Raw genomic sequence first — 23,451 nt, 5'->3', positions numbered from 1 at the left:
GAGGCTTGAACTTTCTTTCCATTACATGGCTGACCAGGAATCTTTCCCATTCTTACCACCTGCCATTGGCATGTGTTGGAAGGATTTGCAGGTTGATACTCAACCCATATGGTCACATTATGAATGCACCTTCCTTGGCCATCATGTTTTGGGTGGGACTCAAACCCAGAGCTTCTGATTCAGTGGTAGGGACACTACCCACCGTGTAACATATAGTCGAGTTGTGAATGTAGTCTGTGATGCATTGCCAGATTCAAGAGATTTGTCTCTGGCGGCACTATATATTAGGCTGACATCGCTTTTTATGTTGTATCTGCAGAACAAGAGGGCCCGTAACGCCAGGGGGATGGCCCGACTGGGTTGGGGGCCACAAGGCTATGTGCAATCAGGAACATGGAGCAGTCATGGAGGTAGCCAGGATGCCTGCCCAGCTGGCTGTTAGGGATGGAGAATTTCCTGTAGCAGCTGCTAAAGGTGGTGGTGGTGGTAGAGGCACTTTGGAACATGGTGGTAATGGTGGAGGTGATCCTGTTAGTTCCCTGAGCAGAAGGGAACATTGGTATCAGGAGGAGTGCAAAGGTTGGATTGCATGATAAAGGCACCGCAATTATGGTTAAAGGCAATGGTGCAGAACTGCATCTTATTACCTCCTTATGTGTCTCACACAGGTCGCAGCACTGCTTGCTCACCCCACCCTCGCCCGCCACCCCCGGCCAGTCACCTCATCTGTCAGTCATCAGGAGGAGAAAGAGATGACTGAGAAGGCAGCATCACATCTGACTAGCCTACTCTTCGCCAACACAGAGCACATTAGAGTAATGTAGCATGTATTTAGAGTTGGTGCCACGTGGTGAAGGGCACTATATCAGAGTGCACAAGGAGCTGTCTGAGTCAGAGACATCTATGCACAGTCCCCCTCTGAGGGAAGAAAGTCACGATGATGCTCCATTAGGCAAGGAGAAAGCACCTCAGGAGATAGCTTATGGAGCACAGTATTTGGAGCATCAGCAGATACATGGACATCTAGTGGAGTTTCTGAGGCAATGCCAGCTCGCGCACTGAGTGAAGTATCCATGGCGGTGATGAGCTCCACCTTGTCTCGCTGGCTCAATTTCAATGAGTTCCAACCACAAGAGAATGGCCAATCTCATGGAGAGACATATACAGCATCACTTGGAGTGGATGCAAGAGCAACATGATTCCTTGCAAAGACAGCCTGGAGTGCTGACGTCCATGGAATACTTGAGGCACTGCATTCCCTTAACAGGACGTTTGCAATGGTGGCATAGCGGTTGCTGGAAATGGATGATTGCTGCACTCCAGCAGCCAGCCCCACCTAACCTACCTGAAGGCCAGCCTAGGGCTGTAAGGGTTAGTGAGAAGGGTGAATGTTCTGAGAACATCTCAGCACCTTTCACCTTCTTCTAACTCCCCAGCACCTCCATTAGTGCCCTTGTCTGTTCTACTTGTCCCAGTGACAATGGCTGCTCCTGCAAAAATGCAGAAGCCACAGTCTGAAGTAGATTCCCCATAGGTCCCTACACAAGGCCAGCCACTACACTCCTCAATGCCATATAGCACAGGACTTGAGTAGCCTGCCTCCACCTCCTCCACAGGTGTCACTACATATGAACGTTCGTGAGAACAGGGTGCTGTGTCGCCTTGATCACTGATGAGTTCACCATGATTTAGCTTCATGTCACTTTATATATATATATCACAGTTAGGCAAGTTGTAAATACAAATCACTGTTGCCAAAACTGTTTCGGTCTGCTTTTGTAGACTTATACCCTCAATGCGAATGTTTACAGAATGAAAGCAGTTATTACCAGTGGCACTGAAGACTGCATTTTGAAGTCCTTCTCCCGTTGAGCCATCAGGTGCAAGAGTGTGCCCATGCACGTCTGGCAGTGGAAGGCTGTTTCCTTCTCCAGAACTTCAGATAAGGTGGTAGTGCACCAAGGGTTGTGGATTGAGATGCTCCTTGCAGCATTTTTTGTCCATTAATGATTGCCCTTAAGGGAGGACTTGAAGATCAAATTCAGTTTATCAGGTGCACTTCAAGCACGAGTGTTATGTCGAAGCCAGTCATCCACACATCAGTGTTACACAGTCACTAAGTGAATTTTCTGCATGTCAAGATGCCATGACTGCTTCAGGGAAGCATGCTTCTGAGAGTTCCCCACTACACTGAAGCCTTTGTCTTCTAGGTTTTGGAGGTGGTGGTTTCACAGAGAGCCACGGTGTTTTCAACATTGAATGTTGTAGATGTCGCACACACCTGAAACTGTATGCCAGTGGTGGATAGATAATGTGAATGGGTTGTTCTAACACACATATGGCATCACCCTACAAGATGTGCAGTAGCTGCAATACAGTTAGCACATACACCCAAAACCTTCAGATATGATTGCAAAGTCCTGCTTCCTACTGGCAATCTTGGCATAGTGAGCATGGTTTGAGTAGGCACAGGGTGGCGCTTTCACCATCTCATTGACATCACCCAACACAGGCTTGTCCAACACCCGGCCCACAGGCCAGATGAGGCCTGCCGCGACTCTCTAACCTGGCCCACAGAGCCAGTTTTCAAAATGCCTGTAAGACAGGTAAGTGGAGTGGAAGATTCTGCAAGGAGCACTCTTCCAATCACAGGCCATTCCTCCACTTCATTTGCTACTGATAGGCCTTTCAGAAGCAAATGTGTGAGAGAAACAGTCTGTAAATGGAGAAGCAGCGAGCAGCGGGCAGTGTGTGTGCTGGGGAGAAAGAGAGGTTTCAAGGAGCAGGAGGGCCAAAAGAGACTGGCTGCCGGGCTGGATTGAGCAGAGGCGGGGGAAGGAGATGCTACCAGGCCCAAGGCGAATAAGGTGAAGATGTGCTGTCGGGCTGCAGTGGATGAGGGTGAAGAGAGTGTGTGTGTGAGGGAGAGCGAGAGCGTGTGTGTGAGGGAGAGCGTGAGCGCGCGTGTGAGGAAGAGCACAAGCGCGCGTGTGAGGGAGAGCGCGTGTGAGGGAGAGCACAAGCGCGCGTGAGAAAGCGAGCGCGAGAGGGAGGGAGCGCGTGTGTGAGAGCGAGAGGGAGCGCGCGTGTGAGAGCGAGAGGGAGGGAGTGCGCATGTGAGTGAGAGGGGAGAGAGTGAGAGAGAGCGCGCGAGAGAGGGAGCGCGCGCGAGAGAGAGGGGGAGCGAGAGAGAGAGAGTGCGCGTGCGAGAGGGAGTATGCGCGTGCGAGAGAGCAAGAATGTGTGTGTGTGTGTGAGAGTGGGCGTGTGAGAGGGAGAGTGTGTGCGTGAGAGGGAGAGAGAGTGTGTGTGTGTGAGTGAGAGAGTGTGTGTGTGTGTGTCTCGCTCACTCCCAGTCTTGGGGTTCTCACTCACCCTCACCTCCACATACCAACATATACTCTCACCCACACAGTGTATGAGGGTGAGTGAGTGAACATCCTAAGAATAGGAGTGAGCTGGGCACACTCACTTTCTCACCCTCTCACACTCTAATGGTTAGCTTTATTAATTACTCTTCTTAATTATCAGTTTATTGCTTTGACATTGCTTTATTTTGATCAGCAAGTTGTTTCTTTTCTTCATACCACAACTTTTTTTTAAATTCATGTTTAATGTTGTGCTAAACCTTATCTTCCCAAAATTTGCTTGATGGAGAAAAAAATAGAATGTAGCCCCCTCGCACCAAAAAGTTTGGACAAACCTGCTCTAACATGTACATGAATGGTTCAGGTTTTGGAGGACTTCTCAAGGTGCACTTGTACACTATGTTGATGTCAAGGGTTATGATCATCATGGTTACAGGGATGTTGGTGACATTGATTTTCAGTATGTTCTGTTGGGGCTGGAAGAAAAGTCCGTTCCAAAAGCCTGAATTTTAAAAAGCCTGCCCCCCAGCAATAACACGCTGGGAGCAACTTAAATAAGCTGAGGGTTAGACTTCCACCCCTCAGTGAGCAGGAAATCCTGCCCTCGAGAACTGCCATTAAGTCTGATCGGCTGGCAGCTCTAGCAGTCCCAGCGGTGCCAGAACTCAGTAGTGAGCACTGTTAGGACTGCAAAAGAGGCCCACGGAGATCATCGATGGTATCCTCATCCAGATAAGTCCTGGGCTTTTAGGCAGGGAGAGATCAGGCACTTAAGGGAAGGAGGCAAGGGGAGTTGGAGAGTGGGTTTTGGAGGCCAGGTGGGGAGGAACACAGTGAGGGTTACATCTTGGGGAGCAATACCCCCATTGCACAGGGTGCACCCTCCTGAATGGTGTGCCCCCCATTCCTTCCTGCATTTTCAACAAAGTTGTAAAAAGTAGAATTCTGACTCTTGCCCTCCTGCCTATTTTATGGTAGTGGAGGTGGATTGAGTGCTTTAAGTGGGCAATAATTGGCCACTCAAGGCCCTCCAGAGCCCTAAGAGCTAACGGGCTAGTGGGCACCTCAACTGCTCGCTGTATTATGGGGAACAGGTCGAGGTGGGTGGGAAGGCGGTGGGCTGACCACTCAACATATTTTACGTGCTCCCCACCAAAAACACGTAAAACCCAGCCCTTGGTTTTCTCTCGTTATGAATGGGCATTTCTCTGAGGAAGTGTGGCTTCCATGTTGAGCGTTTATTATGTGGAAGCTGCTCACCAGGGACTGGCTGATGTAATTTGTGAGCTTTCAAGTGCCTAGGAGAATCTTAACATGCTTCTGGCGATGAACTCCTCCTGTAAAGAATCAGCCGTGGCTATATGGACCCTCAGCTGGTCTCCCATTGCTGGCCTCTTCCTCCTCCTCCTTCTCCATGTCAGATCCATGAGCCTGGACAGGGTCTCTTCCTCCTGTTCCTCCTCTTCCTCCTGCTCCTCCTCTTCCTCATCATCCTCCTTCTCAGATTTAATAGCTATAGGCCTGGCATCTGCCCCCTCTGGTTATAGGCCCTTCCGCTGTGCCATATTGTGTAGCATGCAGGACATAATGAATATTCTGAAGATCCTTGCAGGGAAATACAGTAGAGCTGCTCTAGAACAGGCAAGGCACCTAAAGGGCACCTTCAAGATGCCAATTGCCTGCTCTATTGTATCACAGGTTAGCATGTTGCTATTGTTGTAGTGCCTTTCGGGCTCGGTTGCAGCCGCTTAAAGAGGGTCACCTCCTTAAGGGGCACCTCTTGTCCTTGAGAAGCCAATCATCAATCTGTGTTGGTGCCTGGAAAAGCTGAGGCAGCTGCGAATTCCTCAGGCTTAAATGAGTCATGGCAGCTTCCAGGGTACTGTGTACGTACGCGCAGAAACACTTTGGTGTGGTCACACACTATCTGCGCATTCAGGGAGTGGAAGGATTTCCTGTTTATGAAGATGTCAGTTTGATGACTTGGTGCTCTTATGGTGACATGGGTGCAGTTGATGACCCCCAGTACTTGAGGGAAGCCCGGTAATTCAGCAAACCCCCTGGCCCTCTACATCTGAAATGCCACATCCATCAGGAAGTTAATGTCCTCCCCCACCCAAGCGAAGAAGGCATCTGTAACTGCCTTGATGTGCCTGTGTGCAGCTGATTGTGAAATGCCACAGAGATCTCCAGCTGGGCCCTGGAAAGAGCCAACAGCAAAACATTTCAGAGCCATTGTGACCTTGAGTGCCACTGCCAAGGCATGTGGATCAGCAGGCTCTGGTGCCATAGGTTTTAATCTGTCTAACGTTTTCAGAGTAACTATCCAGTTAAGAACCACAGAACTGTCAGAAATCTGTGACTCTAATTCAGAGTCAGAGACTTTCACAGTGTGTCCGGGTTGAGGCGAACTGCCCAATACAATGAAACTTCCGGGCAGTTCCCATGTAAGTCAGCTTGTCAGGACTTCCACAGGGTCCTACATGCATCTCAGTTGTACGTCCAGTCTCTGGTAATTTGGGCCATTGTCTTGCAATTATTAGTTTGTGAAATATATGATCTAAAATAGGTTTTGTCATTGTATTTTTGTAAAGAAGCCAAGTTAAGCAAAATAAAACTCTAAAACACCCAATAACTGCAAACATGACTTTGCCCAATTCAAACAGTGATATAATAAGTTTTAAAAAGGGGTACTTAATTAAACTTGACATGGCATAAATTTACTACACTGGTGGAGTAATTCAGTTCACTGGTCTTTTCAATTCGGAGATCATATATCCTGACATGGGCAAAGCTGCAAAATTAAAACCTCTGTGATTAGAATCAAGCCCTAAAGAAACTGCAAAACAGTATCTAATTGGAATCTGTTTACTTCAAACTAAACCCACGAAGAAAAGCAAATAAATCTTTTTATCAACATCACACCATCAAGATGGGAGAGCTTTTAAATACTATGTACTGTTTGTTTGTTCAATAAAGTTAATCCAACACCCAAACAGATTACATTTGAAAGATAACCAATACATATTAACCTTATTTGCCTAAACTTGTGGGTCTTGGGTTCAAGGCACAAGAGTTTTCTTGTATTTACAATTATGTATGTGTATTTTCAGTAATTTCTTTTGTCTCTAACGTTACAAATTTATTATTTTGTTGGGAGTGCTAGCCATGGGCACTATTACTGCTGACAGAAATTGATATTGAAGGCTGTCAAAAGCAGGAAAGAACACCAGGCATGCACGTTTCCCTTTGTTCTTTGATGTGACAGGAGGAACACAGCACCATGACTATTGACAATTCTTCTGACTCGCCACCTGATTATCCCCATGGCCAATTGGTGCAAAAGATGGAAGTTAGTCTCAAATGTGCTGCACTAGCTTTGGGAAAGTATCCAACAACACACATCACATTGAAACCAGGCACGATTCCCAATGGGAAGGTCTCAAATAAATCAATGCAGGAAGAATTTAAATCCAAGTGTGGCAGAATTACTAGTTGTTTTGCATAGAGAGGGGCTGAGAACTGATTACCTAGAGTGTAAAGGGAGCTGTAATACTGATGGAACTTTATCTCAGATATTTCCCTGGTTCGGTACCAGAGACCACTTCTGTAAGTGAGTTCTCATTCTCTACGACCTGGAATCTGCCATTATCTGATCAATATTCATGTAAATGTAGCGAGCTCAGCAATCAAATTGATACTTTAATTATGTTTTCAGTTTACTGAATACTTCACCTGAACACATGAGCTGCCATGTGATTTTTGTGATTTTGGAAAACAGTGACATAAATATTCTATCGGCCTGTGGCTTAGGCTGTGAACTAAGAAGAAGGCGTATTAAACAGTTAACAGCAGAAGTGACAAACAGTAAATTTGTAACACTAACCATTTGTTATTACCATAGCCTTCAATTACAAAGGCCCTGCTTAAACATTAAACGCACATGCAATTTTGTGTTGTTCAATAAGTATTTGCCAATTTAAGAGCCAGGGTTTCAAGCAGTTGCAGCTGATTAAAGCTGCCCAAAGTTTCCACTTTCCGACTATCTCCTTTAGATGTTAACAGTGCAAATAGATCATTGAAACTGCATGACGTGTCCATTAACTGTTTGCCTTTTTAACATTACGTGTAAGAGAATGCACCAAGTTTCATATGTCCCAATTTGCCAGTTTCCCAGCAGTTGGAAAGTGGAGACTTCTGGCAGCTTTGGGAATAATTTCATTGCAATTGTTTGCCATCTGACACTTTTAGCCGGCCAGTCACTTCGTTTGAATGTGTTTGAAATGTAAGAACAAATTTTACTCTTCCTTTCCTCAGAATGTAGAAAAATAACAATCACACCTGCTGCACTCACATTCAAAGTAAAACTAGACCTGAAACACAGCCCCTGACCATTGCCTTACAGCTCACTACTAACCTTCCATATGTCTCTGCCTTTATCTCTCTATCTTTTTCTGGCGGATTTACCTGGGCTGGTGAACTGAATTAAGATACTTATAAAAAAGGAATTTGATTTGGTCCATCCTAATTCTTCCACCCAAAACAACTCTACATTCCTTGCCTTCCTGAATATAATTTATTGTTAAATGATCCCAAGATTTTCATTTGCATCACTCTGCCAGAAGCCCATTCCAAGTATCGATCACTCACTCCCTGAAGAAAAACCTCCTGAAAAAAGTTAACATTGCTCCATTTAACATGTTTCGCTTTAACATCAGTAAGTTAACAGAGCCTGTAATCTCGTTGAATATCGCGAGATTCATTTCAACGTCATTTCCCACAAGACCCGGTTGGAGCCACCTTCCCCCTTCCTGACCTCTGAGTTGCGGTACCCATCCTCCCAACCTCTGTGTTGTGGTCTCCCTACTCCCCGAGTTGTAGCCTCTCCTCTCCCCAACCTCAGAGTTGTGACCTCTCCCCCCTCCCAGGAGCATTTAAAAAACACATGGGATTGTAGCTGCACCAGCTCGGCACTTCTGCACCATCTGGACTCACACTTCTACAACACTGGAGCTGCAGCTTTGAATCGGATCTGGGACTTCAAATGGGAATCCATTTCCAGGAAACGGAAGCAGCGAGAGGGTGAGTCAGGGAGTGGGAAGTTTGGCAAAAGAGTGGGTCAGGAGGGGGAGGCCACAGCTCTGAGGTCAGGGAGGATGGGTGGCTGCAACTCGCAGGGTTGGGAGAGGAGAGGCCACAACTCAGAGTTAGGGAGGGGGAGAATCTATAGCGACCAGAAGGATCAGGGTTTCGGAGGTTTGGGAAGCAAGATCCGCAGTGAGCAGTAGGTACTGTAAGCAGAAAGTTACAGTTTTTTTTATATTTTTAAATATATTTTATAAGTTATTTCATTTAACAATTTAGGAATTTAGTAATGTAAAATATTTAAACTTGGAGTATATAATGTTTCAATATTTTTTTTTCTGATAAGGAAAGTCCTAAAGAACCTAACTACAGTTTTAACATTAATTCCTATGGAAACCAATGTTTCACTTAAAGTCGTGATTTTGAGGAACGCAACCATAACTTTAAGCGAGGACTTTCTGGGCAGAATCTTTTGTTCGGCATGGGGGGGTGGACCTTGCACGCTGACGTGTAAAATGATGCGTGGTCATGTTGGGCATGCGTCCTGATGTCACCACACATCATTGCGATCTTCAGTTCGGCGGGCACGCACCGGAGTCGTCTGTACGCCCGCCGAACTGTCAGAGGCCTGTTTCGGTCATTAATAATCTAATTGAACTAATTGTCAGGGCTGCCCGTCCAACCTTAAGGTTGGTGGGCAGGCAAAGAGCTCAGGCAGCCTTCGCATTTTTCATGGAACCTCATCCACAGGCGGGATGAGGTTTCATGAAGGGTTTATAAATTCAGTAAAATGTTTCAGCAAAATGCATAAACATGTCCCAGCTCATGTGACAATGTCACATAAGGGGACATGTTCGAATAATTTTATTTATTCTTTCTTTCAATTTTTAAGAATGAAGTCAATCTCCCTGAAGTAGCTCCGTGCCTCAGGGAGATTTCAGCACTCTTTCGCGCGCATGCGTGAAAGAGCGCAGGCCCCAACTCTCCCTCCTCCCACCGTCCCGCCCGCACAGGTAACACTGAGGGTGATCATCATGCTGGGCAGGCCTTAAGTGTAAAATGGCGGTGCACAGCCGGTCACAGGCAGCGATCGGATGTGTTCCCGCCCAGCCCACCCAACTGGAGAAAATTCTCCCCTCTATCAGCTCTAAGGGTCCCTTCTGCTGAAAGGCCATTCCAACCTGAAAAGTTAGCTTCTGTGGAGAGAAGCAGTTATCAAACCTGCTGAGAATTTCCAGCATTTTTGTTTTTATTTCAGATTTCCAGCATCCTCAGTATTTTGATTTTGTATTGCTAAAGTTATCTTTTACTGGATATAATCTGTGACTGCTTGCCTACTGCCGCTGCTTATTTTAAAATAATATTTCAGGATTTCCATACCATTTACTATTTTGTAAGCCTCTATAATATCATCTCACACATACTTCCTTGCCAGGTTAATATTTTATATGTTATTTCATTTACCAATGTAGGAATTTAGCAATGTAAAACATTTAAACTTAGAGTATATAATGTTTTAATATTTGTTTTTTTCTGATAAGGAAAGTCCTACAGAACCTAACTACAGTTTTAACATTGATTCCTATGGGAACCAACGTTTCACTTCAAGTCATGATTTTGAAGAATGCAGCCACAACTTTAAGTGAGGACTTTCTGGTCAGAATCTTCTGTTCGGCTTATGGGGGTGGACCCTGCACACCGACACACAAAATGACGCGCAGTGATGTCGGGCATGTGTTTCCAATTTTTTCCTTAAAACGCAGATCTCTGACAATGAGGATCAGTGCTATGCTCTGTTCTGCACTACTTCCACAGTTTAAGTGTCTCCTGGTTTCTTGGACCAGAAACAGACACAGTCCTCAAGGTACAGTAAGCCCTTGCTTTAAGTTGCCCTGTTTTAGGTTGTTGCAGTTTAACGTTGGGCAGTTAATGTAGTGTCAGGAACTTCGTTCTAATGTCGTTTCGTGCCGGGTGTGACATAGGACTGCGTGACTCGATTGGCACCATTTTGGAATGGCCTCTCCCACTTGTCAACCCTCATGGTTGCTTGGTGACTCTCCCTCACTCCGACCCGCCCAGTCCCCAACCCTCCTGATCCACGATCTTCCTAGTTGCTGGCCGATCCTCCAGTTCCCCTACCTCCCACTTATGGCCGACCTCCGGCTTGCTGACCCTGCTGGTTGCTGGCAACCCTCCTAGTCCCTGAACCTCCTTTTCTGGCAACACCACTCTCTCTCACTGACCCTCCCTGGTTCCCCCTACCCTCTCAGTCAGTGGCCTATCCTACTGGTTCCCGACTCTCCTCTCGCCACCCCTCCCAGTTGCTAGACGGTCCTCCTGGTCCCCAACTCTCCCAGCCCCCTACACTTCTGGTCGCTGGCCAAGCCTACCTCTCGCAGTTTACTTCCACGACCCTGCACCTCAAAGCTGCTCTTGGTCTAAAGCTGTTCTTCCTGCTTCTCGCTGCTCATCTCCTGATGCCTCGCTCACAGCAAGGGACTAGGAAAGGGAAGCAATGAGCAGGAGAAGCGTGTAGCGGGAGAGTCGGCCGGCGGGTGGGTCAGCCAGCAGCCGAGGGTTGGCTGGCAGGTATGTCGGCCAGCAACCCAGAGGGTTAACCAGCGGGTGGGTCAGCCAGCAACCGAGAGGGTGGGTCAGCCAGCACAATGTGTGGCATGCGGGAGGTTAAGCAAATACGATTTGTGGTGACTGGGAAGGTCGAGAAGTGGGAGAGACAAGTAGCGGGAGAGGTAAGGAATGGAGCAGAAGAGCGAGCAGCAGGAGGGACAGCAGGTGAGAGGTAAGTAGAAAGAGTGTATTTCTTATATTTTTAATTTTATTTTGGAAGTTATTTCATTTATTAATACAGGAATTTAACAATTACAGTATTTCAACTTAGGATGTATAATGCTTTAATTTTTTTTTCTGAGGAAAGAGGTCCTACAGAACCTAACAACAGTTTTTTCATTGGTTGTAATGGGAAAGTCTGTTTCTCATGATGTGGTTTCACTTAAACTTGCACTTTTCAGGAATGCAACTACAACGTTAAGTGAGGATTTACTGTACAGTCTGCAACATCCTCCAATTTATAATCCAATGTTTGTTATGTGTTTCAACATCCGATTGGCTGATTCTATGAAGACCCTAAGGTTCCTTTCAACTCATCTTTATTCGTTTACAGACCATTGATAGAGTTGATCTTTTTCCCATTTTCCTTCCTATATGCACTTGTCTACATTAAAGGTAACCTGCTGTTGTTCAGCTCACTCACTCAAATACAGTTGCCTAATACTTGTAGGACCAGATTTTGCTATCAAAATACTGCTGAAGCTAATGGCACTCGCTGTTATTTATGCATAGATGGTACAGCAATATAAGTCAACAGGCAGATGTGTGTTTAAATATCGAAAATATCGTAAATATCGAAAAGTTACTGTCCTAGTTGCTGTATCTGTCTTCATTAACATGCATTGAATGATGTGAAGTATTTGCATGGTATATACAAATTAAACCCACCGCAGATATTTAGAACTAGTACTTTTTTTAAAAATTACAAGCTTAAGTACTGTTTTAACAATGTGATAAGTGTTTATGACTGCCAGTCAACCTCTCTGCCACCGCAAAATAACTATTCCAAGCATAGAGTCTCATTCTTTCAGGATGTGAATTATGAGATTTTAAAAATGGCAATCTTTAAATTTTAGATTTTTTTCTTACTTTCTGCCTCTATTTCTACTCCCTTTGAATCCAACCTTTCATTCCATCTCTTTATTTTTCATTCTGTGCTTGATTTGGCACTGAATTCACCCCTATAATTCACATTCTCAGTCCTACCACTGTCGATTTTCCAATCGTTAAATCTCATTGATTAAGAAGATACTCTGTTACTGTTGCTGTGTTGTTATCAGTTTGCACTTGAAGTAGTTTAGGGGGCAATATTTTTTTAAGCTGAAGGTCTAAGGACACGTTTATCTTATGGTAGACCTCATTAAATGTCCTATGCAGCAAAAATCTGGTCCTTAGAGTTCAAAGACGTCCTGTCCACCAAGATGTCATCTTGAATAGTAGCCAGATTAAACTGAGGAGATAGCTATCACAAAAGGTTCTATGAAATGGCCTGTTGTATACCATTCTGTTAACATGCATTCTCATTACCCTGAGGGAGTAGTAGTAACTAACATTTAAAGTGCTACCAATCTGCTAATTAAGTATAGGAGTACTTTTTTTTATAATTAGTAATGTGACCAAAACATTCTATCCATCACAAGAGCCACAGGTTGAATAAATGAATATTCTGAAAATTTTCACTTTTATCCATTTCTTAACTTGCTTTCATTTGGCTTTACATAACTGCTTGACAACTCTAACTTGACTTGACAAATCTTAAATTTTACCCTATACATTAGTGATTCTAATGACTTCATATACAACTAAAGTAACAACAAGGACATTATTTATGGTAATCTCACATAGCTCAAAAAAATTCCCCAATTAATTGAATCCTCTTTCAGTGGAAGTGTTATTTTCTAAAGGTACCTGTATGAAATAAGTGGATGCTGAAAGCAACACAGCATTCCAAAGTTATAACACATGTTTTTGTCAATTTCTTGCCAAGAAAAATAGGGAATTGCAACTTTGCATGCCAGTTAAACTGTAATATTCACTATTAAAAATAAGTATAAAAAGTTCCTAAGCTGTGGGACCTTTTAAAATGTTGTTTTGCCCTAATTGTGTTCGTATTGGTGCCAGTGTCAGACTGGAGTATTGTGAGACCTCCTGTCTAATTCACATTGCTTGTGTAGATACAATTCAAGAAACTTTGCCCCACATTATGACATGCATTTATGCAAAACCAAAATCACTTCATATTGACAGAAACTGTGGAAGAATAGTATTATAACAGCACAATAAATGGAATTGATCTATGTTACAAATGCAAGGTTTTATAACACTTATGTTTTGGGGCAGTCTCTTTAATTTAGGGTAAAATGAAGAAATGAAGGGGTCATGTGAACTATTCTGAATTCTGTTGACATCAAGTGGGGTGACTTGGTTGTTAAAGATTAAAGAGAGGCCCAGGCTGTTTTACCAGGAAGAAAGTGCAGGGTGTTCACACCTGACAATGGCAAAAGCATTTCTGCTGACGATGGATGGACTGTTAGGCCTAGATTTTTGTGAAGTCATGGAGACGCCTTATCCAAAATGGCGCCGGTACCCCAGATCCAGAAATTCTGCCTCCATTTCCAACAGATCCCGTTCTTACCAGTAGGGAAACAGGGGTGAGACGTGATTCACAAATGGGGGAATCTCAGCAGGGCCACTTGAACCCAGCACTGAGTTCAAACTGACCCATTTTCACCAGACCAAAGGCCATATCCCGCAGTGTGCAATTTATGATTTTTTAGGGTCGATGTAAATGCTCATAAAGGTAGATGGGGTCTGTGGAATTTAAAGCTGGCAAGTTATTTAAATCACTGTCCTTTAAATTTTGAGAAAAAAACCAACCTGCCTGTGTCTTTGGGTTGAAAAATATTGGTACTTACAGTTCCAAAAGCTGATTGTTTACATAAACTCTAAGGGCTATCATTATGTATTGTTACTGCTTGACTGCTTCCACAACCTCTCGTTATAACAGCGGTGGCTGGGGAGGTGGGGTGGGGGGGGGGGTGGGGGGGGGAGCGGTGCTATAGATTCATAGTTTGATTGGCAGCTCCAAGAGATTATTAAGAGATTAGCTGTCGTTGACGTGGGGTTATCAATGCAATTGTTTGTTTTTATGTGAGATTAAGTACCCCATCTCTTTATGTTTCTTTCTGCGCTTGATTTGGCACTGAATTCACCCCTGTAATTTACCTTCTCAGTCCTATCACTGTTGATTTCCCAATGTCTTTTATCAATAAGTGAGTTTTTAATATATTGAACTCTGTAAGTGATACTTAGAACTATTTATTCATGTCATGAGTCCTGAGATCTGCCTATGGTGGATACTGGCTGGGTTGTCATAGAGACATAAGGGCAAAGAAGGATGCACTGGGGGGAGGGGTGGTGTCATGTGTTGGCATGAATTGGCACTATGTTGGCAAAAGAACTAATAGGGGCAATGGGGATGAGTGGGGCGCCAGGTGTTGGCATGAGTTGCATTGTTGGCATCGGGGCTATATGGGGCAATGGGATGAGTGGGGGACATAGGTTGGCATGGAGGGTATGAAGGGGCATGGATTGGCATGGGTGGTGTGAGAGGCCATTTGGGTATGTGGAGGGGCATGGGTTGGCATGGAGGTTATGAGGGGCTATTGGGGGGTGGTTAGGGGCATGGATTGGTATGAGTTGGCTTGGATGGGGCATGGTGAGGGCTAGAGGGCCTAATATTGAGCAACAAAACTGGGACATAGTCCAGTGAACCAAGGTAGGCCTTTTAACCAGCCAGCCTCAACAGTCATCCCCTATGGCCACCCCTGAACTGTTTACAGGGGTGGTGGGCCCAACTCTTGCATGCACCCACCATCCTATTTCCACAACCCCCTCCAATCTGGAACAAAGTTATTTGAGGCACATTTTCCCAAGGCAGATGTGACGAGCCAGGAAATTTCCCAACTCTGTATTCACGCCTCAGGAGTGCCTTGGGAGAGAAAATCCAGGCCTTAATCTCAAGTCTCAAAAAGGTATTAGGAATGTCAGGTTTTGTAAACAGTTATACTTTAAAATGTCTATTTAATTTCAAGATAGGATGGAGTTGGGAGTCAAAAAAGATAGCTAATTAGCATTTCTACCTGGATACGAGGCCCATGTGATTCATGTTGCCATGGAGATGGGCTTTGAGAGGGGTAGAGTCCATAGGAAGCCATTGTAAGATAGGCTCGCAGGGTGTTTTCTTAAAAAAAAAGCACTGAACATCTCAGTCTCGGAGAATCCGAGAGGGAGGAGAAAGCTGAGAGCTAGAGGAAGTAAATTTCCATGGTTCACCATGCAAGAGTCCGGGTGGGAGCTCGTGCTTGGATTGAAGAGATCAAATTGATGAGGTATTAAACGAGAGTGGAAGATTTTCCCAGCTTTGGCTACAAGGGAGGAACCTCCAAGGTAACCCTCCCTGTAAAAGCCAGTTAAGGGATTAGAATTTATTCAGCTGAGAAAGGAAAAGAAAGGAAGCATGCCCTCAGGAACCAAGAATCTCATTGGACTTGTTCTGGGAGAATGGAGTGCCTACTTAAGGGACTGAGAGGAGGGAGATTTTTGTTTTTTTTAAACATTAAATGGTGGATCTTTTCTCGAGTTGAGAGCATAAATTACTGACTGAAATAGTTTTTAGTCAATGTTGCTTTTAGTTTGTATGTTACAGTAAAGTCTCAAAACTAGAAATCCTGTCGTTTGATCTTTGCAACCATCCACTGGAAATTCAAATTTCTTTTTAAAAGTTATCAATCTCCATGGGGATTGTAATAGCTACAAATACAGGAATCTACCCTACTCTTGACTGCTTACCTGATAGACTGGCATGTGCAATGAATGAATGGTAGCCATTTTGCCGAGCTGGACTGGGACAGTGAGAATCATCAGCTGAAAGGGAATTGTGAATAGCTGAGTGCTCCATTGTTCTAAACGAATCACCATACTGGAAGGTGTTCTGCATGGTGTGAAAGCTTCCTTGGTAACCTGGAAACAAAAAACAGTTATAGCACTGTGATCAAACTGCATGCTTACTTCACAGGTAACAGCTTATGTCCATAAGGAATCTAAATTGAAGCTTTTATTTTGCTGGAAATGACAAATCATTAGTGAATTAGGTTAACATAATTAAAAAAGGGGACACAGATGGGAAGCAATATGGGCAGTATACTAGTATTCCTTGACTAGAGAAGGGAAAACTCTGCAGGCCAATTGATTTTGTTAGCTGTGGTTTATTTTCCCTCTCGCGTACCGTTATCTCTGGAGTTCCCCACGGATGTAACCTTGGCCTCCTATTATCTCTCATCTACATGCTGCCTCTCAGTGATATTATCCAAAAAAAACATCAGATTCCATATGTAAGTTGACGACACCCAGCTCTACCTCATCATCACCTCTCTCAACCCCTCCACTGATTTATCTCACTGCTTGTCCAACATCCAATATTAGATGAACAAAAAATACTTCCAATGAAATATTAGGAAGGCCATTGTTTTCAGTCCTGCCTCAAATGTTCCTTAGACACAGACTCATCCTTCTCACTGGCCACTCCCTGATGCTGAACCAAACCATTCATAACCTTTGCATTCTATCTGATCTTGTGTTGAACTTCCAACCCCATATATCCTCTCCATCACTAAGATCGCCTACTTCCACCTCCATTCAATTGGCCATCTTCACCCCGCCTCAACCCATATGCTGAAACCCTCATTCATGCTTTTGTAATCGCCAGACTTGATTCTTCCAATACCACAATTTAAAATTCTCGTTCTAAATTGCAATTTTGCCCTTGCCTCATCCATTACTCTCTCTCTAAGCTCTACCAGCCCTATAATCCTCCAAGATACCTGCACTCCTCAAGTTCTGACCTCTTGTGCATCTCTAATTTTCATCCCACCAGCATTGATGGCCCTGGCTGCCTAGGCCCTCAGCTCTAGATGTCCCTCCTTAAATCCCTCCCTACTTCTCCCCTTTATTCAGAAGTTTACTAAAACCTATATCTTCGATTAAGATTTTGATCACCTGTCTTACTATCTCCTTATGTGGCTCAATATCTGATTCTTTTTGATAATATTCCTGTGAAGTGCCTTGGGATGTTTTACTACATTGGATAGATGTAGATGCTTGGATAGAGGATTGGCTAACCAACAGAAAGCAGGGGATTGGGATAAATGGGCCTTTTTCTGGATGGCAAGCTGTAACTAGTGGGGTGCCACAGGGTTCAGTCATGGGCCCCAACTATTTACAATCTATATTAATGACTTGGATTCAGGGATAGAAGGTACTATAGCTAAATTTGCAGATGACACTAAAATAGATGGGAAAGTAAGTTGCAATGAAGAAATAAGAAATTTACAAATGGATACGGACAGGTTAGGTGAATGGGCCAAAATTTGGCAGATGGAGTTTAACGTGGATAAGTGTGAGGTTATCCATTTTGTTCGGAAGAATAAAAAGACAACTTATTATTTAAATGGAGTGAAACTTCAGAATGCTTCAGTGCAGAGGGATCTAGGTGTCCTCATACATGAATCGCTGCAAGCTAGTATGCAGGTACAGCAGGTAATAAGGAAGGCAAATAGAATTTTGGCATTTATTGCTTAAGGAATAGAGTATAAAAATAGGTAAGTGTTGTTGCATTTGTACAAGGAATTGGTGAGACCACACCTGGAGCACTGTGTACAATTTTGGTCCTCTTACTTGAGGAAGGATGTAGTTGCATTGGAGGCAATTCAGAGGAGGTTCACTGGATTGATTCCAGAGATGCGGGGCTTGTCTTATGAGGAGAGATTGAGCAGTTTAGGCCTCGCTAGAGTTTAGAAGGATGAGAGGAGATCTAATTGAGGATATAAGATACTAAAGGGGATAGACAAAGTAGATGTGGAATGGATGTTTCCCCTTGTGGGGCATTCTAGAACAAGAGGCCATAGTTTTAGGCTAAGGGGTGGTAGATTTAAACCAGAGATGAGGAGGAATTACTTTTCTCAAAGGGTTGTGAATCTGTGGAATTCACTACCTCAGAGTGCAGTGGATGCCTGGACGCTGAATAAATTTAAGAAGGAGATAGGCAGATTTTTAATTAGTAATGGGTTGCTAAAGGGGAGAGGGCAGGAAATTGGAGTTGAGGTCAGTCTTGATCGTATTGAATGGCGGGGCAGGTTCGAGGGGCTGAATTGCCTACTGCTCCTAGTTCTTATGTTCTTATTAAAGGTGCTGTATAAATATAAGTTGTTGTTTCACGTTATCCAGCAATCCCGTCTGAAACCTCAGATGAAGATATGATCAGGCCTTGCTGTTAAGTGCTGACCACTTACAATTGCTTTCTGGGGCCACACCTGAAGAATGACCACTCAAATGAGATACCTTAGGGTTTTCATCAATCATGGAACCATACCTCAGAAAAAGTCATCATCTCTGAGGTGGAAATGGAAATATGTACATACATATGAGACCACACAAAGAACATGTTCATGAATAGTGCATTTTGTGTGAATTAAGTACGCTCTTATATTTGATAAAATGCTTGCATAAGGGATATAAGGGAACAGCATACACAGAAACTCATACAACACAGACCACATAAACATCCAGTATGCACTAACAGTTGTGACCACAATCATTTGTTGCATATTACTGATAGCTAGATAATGCAACTTTGAATAGTCACTTGTAATTTAAGATTATCATCCCACATGCCTGCATAGTTTTTGTGCCATAATTTAATCTTTTCCATGCTATTGGACTTTATTTTTAAATTAATTCTTTACACGTGAGTAGTCCCATTCGCGAGACCACTGGTGGGTAATTACTGGTGGATTAGTTAAAAATTCTTTCAATGTTTCAACAAACAACATTTGAATCTTGAATAACAAAACCACGTTTTAATGACATACAAGGAAATACCATCAGTAATTAAACTGAACAAAAAGTGAACATAGAGACGCAGCCTTTCTTTCTTTCTTTCTTTCTTTCTTTCTCTCTCTCCCAAACATCAATAAGTCCTGTCCAATAATACCTTTTATATTGTCTGAGAGACCGCTTCTGACTATTGGGTCCCTGCTGGGTAACGGGCAAGTCACTTCCATTGGTGGTTTATGAACATTCATTTTAATACACATTCATCTGACAGAGACTGTTAACTAATCTGAACTTTTAACAATAAGAATGGGATCTGAAAGTTATTCTCCATTCTTTTACCCATTGTGGTTTGAGTTCACTGTGGGGGAATCTCATGTTATATACTTCGAAGTGTGTGACCAGGAAGAGGGATTTAAATTGATACAATTAAACAACTAGAAGGTGATGTAAAGCACCCAGTAAAGTCTGAAAACATTGTTTTGTTTTGAAGATTCTCTGCTTTCCTAAGATGCTGATTCTAGCTGGGCTTTACTTACAGACGCAAGCAGCCCGTTGATAACTTGTCCAGGTGATGGCCACTCTTCAAGTATGACCCTAGATAAGTATCAAGATATTATTCGCCTTCCGGAGAAGCCCAATCCTCTGTTACCTTATGTCTATAACATGCAGTTTCAATCTGGGGTGACTGCTCCATGATCAAAATCAGGCACCTGGCAAACTTTTCCCTCTCCCATTCCTGGAAATACCAAAACCAATTGTGGTAACTCCATTTCTGTGTCTGATTTATTGGCTTGTTAGCATATGTGACCAGTGTTTTCTCTGCTTTTCCGCACATCCCAGTTTTCTGTCTCCTCTCCAGATACTGACTCATGCTGTGGTACAGTTTGCAGGCACTGACCACTCACTCATACCTCACTTAATCATTGTTGATGTGTGACTACGTAGATAGCATCAACAAGCTATTTGACTGAGGGCAGCTTCACAGCAACGTTATCCTACCCTAACACAAAATCCCCCACACAATACACATTGATCATGAATGGGATCTCTGATTGTTTTTTTCTCTTCCATCGTGAAGTGGCTGAGACCATTTGCGGCACTCCCACTGCCAAACTGGCTGGAATCAATCTGGAAAATTCTTCGCCTTTATAACTTAACACCACACGAAACCATGCTGTTCCCACCTCGACCATCACAGAATCCCAGAGAATTTTATTAATGCCAAAATTATGTTAAATTTTTATATTTGTTAACATCAAATTTCTGCCAACAATAAGAAATCATTCAAAAGGTTTGCCATACAAGATAATTCTGATTTAGCTTACTAAAGTTGCATTTACTTCTTATAGCACCAAAATTTAAAATGTAACTATCGGTGCTTGCATCTTATGTTCCGGGCTTTGTATTTCCCATGTGATCTCCCAAAAAATATTTCAAAGTACCTGCTTGGAGGGGTTGCATCAGCTGACTTTGGAAGACTGGGTAGGACTTGTGGTGCCCTCCGCTGAGTTGGTTGTTAGATGGCTGAGGTGAGTGAGGACCATGCCTCTGCAGCAGTGATGGAGCTAACACTTTCCTTGGACTGACCAGAGAAGAAAAAGGAAGAACCACTGATCCGGGCCTGCAAGGAAACGAGCATTTTAGCAATGTAGCCTTACAAGAGCACTCGTTCCATTGATTTTGTTTCTAAATATGCAAGTAATATGATCCAGTTTCCTAAGGCTCCACTAGTGATATGGAACCTCACAGTTAGTGGGCGCAGGTAATTTTCCAATGTTTGATTTTAGAGGGAGCTGAAAAAAACTGCAACAGACATGCTGTACTTTGTTTAAATGAAATATTTAAGGAAATAAGGTCCTATATTCAATTTCACCACTTCTTAAGGCTGTGCTTCACACACACACACACATATTGCCCCTGTAGATTAATGCATGATAGGAGTAACAGGCATTGTCTGCTTTGGAGTATTTCTTAAAGCAAGAATGTTATTTTGTTAAATGTTTTCACCAGTGAGCATTTCTCTAATAGCACATTCAATGGATTTACCATCGTTGAATCCCCCACTCTCAACATCCTGGGTGTTACCATTTACCAGGAGCTGAACTAGACTAGCCATATAAATACTGTGGCAACAAGAGTAGGTCAGAGGCTTGGAATCCTGCAGCAAGTAACTCACCTCCTGACTCCTCAAAGCCTGTCCACCATCTATAAAGACACAAGTCAGGAATGTGATGGAATACTCCCCATTTGCCTGGATGAGTGCAGCTCCAACAACACTCAAGAAGCTTGACGCTACCCAGGACAAAGCAGCCTTCTTGATTGGCACCCCATCCACACACTCTCACTCCCTCCATCACCAACACACACTGGCAGCAGTGTGTACCATCTGCAAGAAGCGCTGCAGGAACTCGCCAAGGCTCCTTAGACAGCATCTTCCAAATCTATGACTGCTACCATGTAGAAGGACAAGGGCAGCAGACACATGAGAATACCACCACCTGGAAGTTCCCCTCCAAGCCACTCAGCATCCTGACTTGGAAATATATCACCGTTCCTTCACTGTCGTTGGTTCAAAATCCTGGGATTCCCTCCCTAATAGCACTGTGGGTGTGCCCACACCACAAGGACTGAAGCGGTTCAAGAAGGCAGCTTACCACCACCTTCTCGAGGGCGATTAGGGATGAGAAATAAATGCTGGCCTAGCCAGCGATTCCCATACCCCATAAATGAATTTTTAAAAAGATTTGGATACTTTTATTTCTCTCTACATTTTTTTGCTTTTTTGTTGAAACCTTAATTTTCTGGAGTCTTGTCATAAATTCCTGTCATACAATTTTTTAAAAAAGTAATGATAGAGATAGGTGGCAGGCTAGAGGTGAGTAAAAGATCTTTTCAAAACATATTTTCTTGTACAGTTTCCAGATGCACAAGGAGACAGTAGATGAAAATTGGAAAATAAAAGGTGCCAATCGCCAAGGTCCAACATTCAACAATGCTTCATTTTCTTGTGCCTTCCACCAGCATTTGGCCTTGCTAGGGTGTGGGCCTTTCCTGAGGGTGACCCAGGCCATGTTAATGACCTGAATGGTCCTGGCACTGGACTTGGGATGCACAGCTCCTGTCACTAGGAAAGAGAAGTGTAGGAAAATCTGTCCTCTAAAGTTTTGCAGTGATGTTTCAACCTTCAGAGAAAACAGAATGTTTGATGTTTTTAATCTATCTCACCCATTCACATATTCAACCAGATTAGTAGCGTGAGTCCAGAAACCCAATCTAAGGGAGGGTACACAATTTGAACTTGCACGGTAACTAAGTTTATCACTATTGACCATAATGGCTCAAAATTTGCTGGAGCAGGGCATCTGCAGTATGCTCCACTGGTTAGATTTTTTCCTCACCCCTTAGCTCAAAAAATTCCTGTATTGCAAATTGCTGGAAATACGAGCTGTAATGTTCTTCCAGCACCTTCAATGGGGCACCTGCGACCTTTATGAACAACAGGACTAAGTGGCTACCTACAATAGGATTTATAGAAAGAAAGAGAGAAGATGACAGAGAAGAAAACAGGGTAAATTAAAATAAAAGTAAATATAGAAAGAGGAACATTGGATTAAGAGAGATAGAGAAAAGAAACAGAAAAAGAACAAATTTAAAACACCATTAAGATCTCCAAAAGCAATTTACCACTTCCAAGAATAAACCTGCAGTTTCCACTATTTCCTCTACGGGTCAGAGAGGTTGACTAGTATTTCAAAAACGCAATTTTCATTATCTTGGGTCCATACATTGTTAAGTACTAATTTTCTGCAGCAAAAGTAATTCACATTTACTGCGCAAATGCAGCAATTTTTTGAAACTCACAGGAATTGATAGTGAAATTTCGCTTTCACAATTTGTTTCAAGTCTTAACTCATGGGGTATCTACCCCACCAAAAATTATTAGGCTATTGACGTACTCACATCATCATACGCATTAAATTTCCCAACAAACTCTGGATCATTATGTCGAGTCCAGCTGTTATACTAGAGCCCATGTGCTATAAGTGTGCTCGGATACTTAGTTTATGGACAAACTGACACGGGCCAAATTGGATAGTCCCTGAAAACAGTGGCAGGGATCGTAATGTGCAATTAACCAGTGCCTGTTGACTGAATTGCAGGCAGCATGTGTCTGTCATTTGAATCATCTCTGCACCCAGCCAACACCAACTGTGCTGTTCATTGGCTGGGCGCATCAGAAGGAGGCTAATATAGTGGGTTAAAAACAAAAAAACTGCGGATGCTGGAAATCCAAAACAAAAACAGAATTTCCTGGAAAAACTCATCAGGTCTGGCAGCATCGGCGGAGAAGAAAAGAGTTGATGTTTCGAGTCCTCAGTTCTGTGGAAGGGTCATGAGGACTCGAAACGTCAACTCTTTTCTTCTCCGCTGATGCTGCCAGACCTGCTGAGTTTTTCCAGGTAACTCTGTTTTTGTC

General features: G+C 43.5%; 1 protein-coding gene across 1 annotated transcript in view; it reads right to left on the bottom strand.

Moving 5' to 3' along the window:
• Positions 1-23,451, bottom strand: part of LOC121289381 (zinc finger protein GLIS3-like) — a 256,480-nt gene that overhangs the window by 3,413 nt on the left and 229,616 nt on the right. Inside the window, exons 7-8 of the mRNA XM_041208759.1 lie at positions 20,417-20,595; positions 15,933-16,103 (exon numbers count right to left, since the gene is read on the bottom strand). Of these exons, the coding sequence (XP_041064693.1) occupies positions 15,933-16,103; positions 20,417-20,595 (350 nt within the window). The remainder of the gene's footprint in view (positions 1-15,932; positions 16,104-20,416; positions 20,596-23,451) is intronic.

This window comes from Carcharodon carcharias, chromosome 16 (genome assembly GCF_017639515.1).
Source record: "Carcharodon carcharias isolate sCarCar2 chromosome 16, sCarCar2.pri, whole genome shotgun sequence".
Taxonomy (NCBI): Eukaryota; Metazoa; Chordata; class Chondrichthyes; order Lamniformes; family Lamnidae; genus Carcharodon; species Carcharodon carcharias.
This window is presented reverse-complemented; position numbering and strand designations above follow the sequence as displayed.